A 1,562-nucleotide genomic window follows, 5' to 3' on the forward strand; every position below is an offset into this window, starting at 1 on the left:
ATAAGAGACAGGCTCAATGCGGAGCCGAAACGTTTGGGTGATAATTATTATTGTTAAATATTTGTAATTTTAGCACTAACTTCGTGCAAGGCTCACTAGCCCTTCATTTGATACTTCGTTAATTTTTAAATATATATGAATTCTGAAATAGTCTAAGATTCTTCATTCTATAATTTCTGAAGAAAACTTAAGAATTTTTAAAATTAAAAAAATTTTTTAGAAATCGTCATAAATTTAAAAAATAACAAATTCTTAAAAAAATATTATGAAATATTAAGAATTTTTATCACCAAAGTGGCTCTCAATCGAAAATCTAATGGACCACTACAAGAAAAACGGGTCAATCTTTTTTATAAAGTTTTGCGATCAGATTTTGTTCAAAATTCAACATTGATTCTTTTAAAATCGAAGAATTTTTACGCGCTTTAAAAAACGTTAACAGTAACAATAATAATAATTGAAAATCGCTCAAGTTATATTAACCATTTTAAGGATCATTGTGATTCCTATTTTGGCGAGTCTTCGTTGTAAAGCAACATCGTCATGTTCAAGATAACTGGATATCGGTGAACCCTCGTGGAAACTCTCGACGAGTATTTTGCGTCGTGTCAGGTGCGTGTAAGGATACGGGAATACGATGTCGTTTCTCCTTGAGAAATTCGTCGAAAATCTCGCGAGATTAGAGGCTTCCAGTCGCATGTCAATCTTCGATGTCAAAAATCGATTGTTTTTAGACAATTCAGTTAAATGCGAGCCATCGCTCGTTTTTGCTCATTATTTCTAAACTATTACAGGTTACTCGAAAATTGAATCCGACACAATTGGAACGAATTACTGCCTGGATTATCACTCGTTTTTGTTGTCACAAATAAAGCAATTGAGAGTGTGTTTTTTTTAATTAATTTTATCTTACAAACTCGTCGGAGTTATATCAACTCCAACAAATCTCAATCACCAAAGAAATTCAAATCCCGATTCAGTTTATTTATACCGAGAGTTATCTCGGATTATATAGCATGAATGTGAGAATAGTCATGTGGAATTACTTGATCTTCCATTATACGTGCAAATTCGTTGACGCAATCCGTGAGACTGAGCCAATACAATTTCGGAATAAAGTACGTGATGCACTTGAAAAGGCCGCGCATTATCGCGATGTCCCTTCTAAAACAAATGTATATACAGAGTGTCCCATTTTATATTTGACAGTTAAATATTTGGAAATCGCGAGGTTTGAGAGAAAAATGTTTCAGACAAAAGTTGTAGGGTTTCGAGGGGGATACGATGATCTTGAATTGCCCTTATATGGTGTTTTTCAAGGTCATTTAAAGGTCCACTTAATTTTTTTAAACTGAATGTGGTATGTTTTATTACAAAATCAGATAGAGTGTTTAGTTTTACGTAAAAAAGTACTTTTGGTCTAAACTCTTTATTTAAGGAGATATTACAAGGAGACGTAACTTTTCTGTAGAAAAAGAACTTTGTAATTTGGTCTAAACTCTTTATTTAAGGAGATATTACAAAGAGACGTTACAGAAAAAGGACTTTGTAATAGTTTAATA

The 1,562-nt window shown here is 32.4% G+C and overlaps 1 protein-coding gene across 2 annotated transcripts in view; it reads right to left on the reverse strand.

Moving 5' to 3' along the window:
- The window catches only part of LOC105448509 (uncharacterized aarF domain-containing protein kinase 2-like), a 51,491-nt gene that overhangs the window by 6,124 nt on the left and 43,805 nt on the right, over positions 1–1,562 (reverse strand). For both annotated transcript variants that reach the window (XM_011687149.1, XM_011687150.1), the window contains exons 5-6: positions 1,047–1,164; positions 484–705 (exon numbers count right to left, since the gene is read on the reverse strand). In XM_011687149.1, coding sequence (XP_011685451.1) covers positions 484–705; positions 1,047–1,164 — 340 coding nt within the window. The remainder of the gene's footprint in view (positions 1–483; positions 706–1,046; positions 1,165–1,562) is intronic.

This window comes from Wasmannia auropunctata, unplaced genomic scaffold, assembly GCF_000956235.1.
Source record: "Wasmannia auropunctata unplaced genomic scaffold, wasmannia.A_1.0 LD336085.1, whole genome shotgun sequence".
In the NCBI taxonomy this organism is placed as follows: domain Eukaryota; kingdom Metazoa; phylum Arthropoda; class Insecta; order Hymenoptera; family Formicidae; genus Wasmannia; species Wasmannia auropunctata.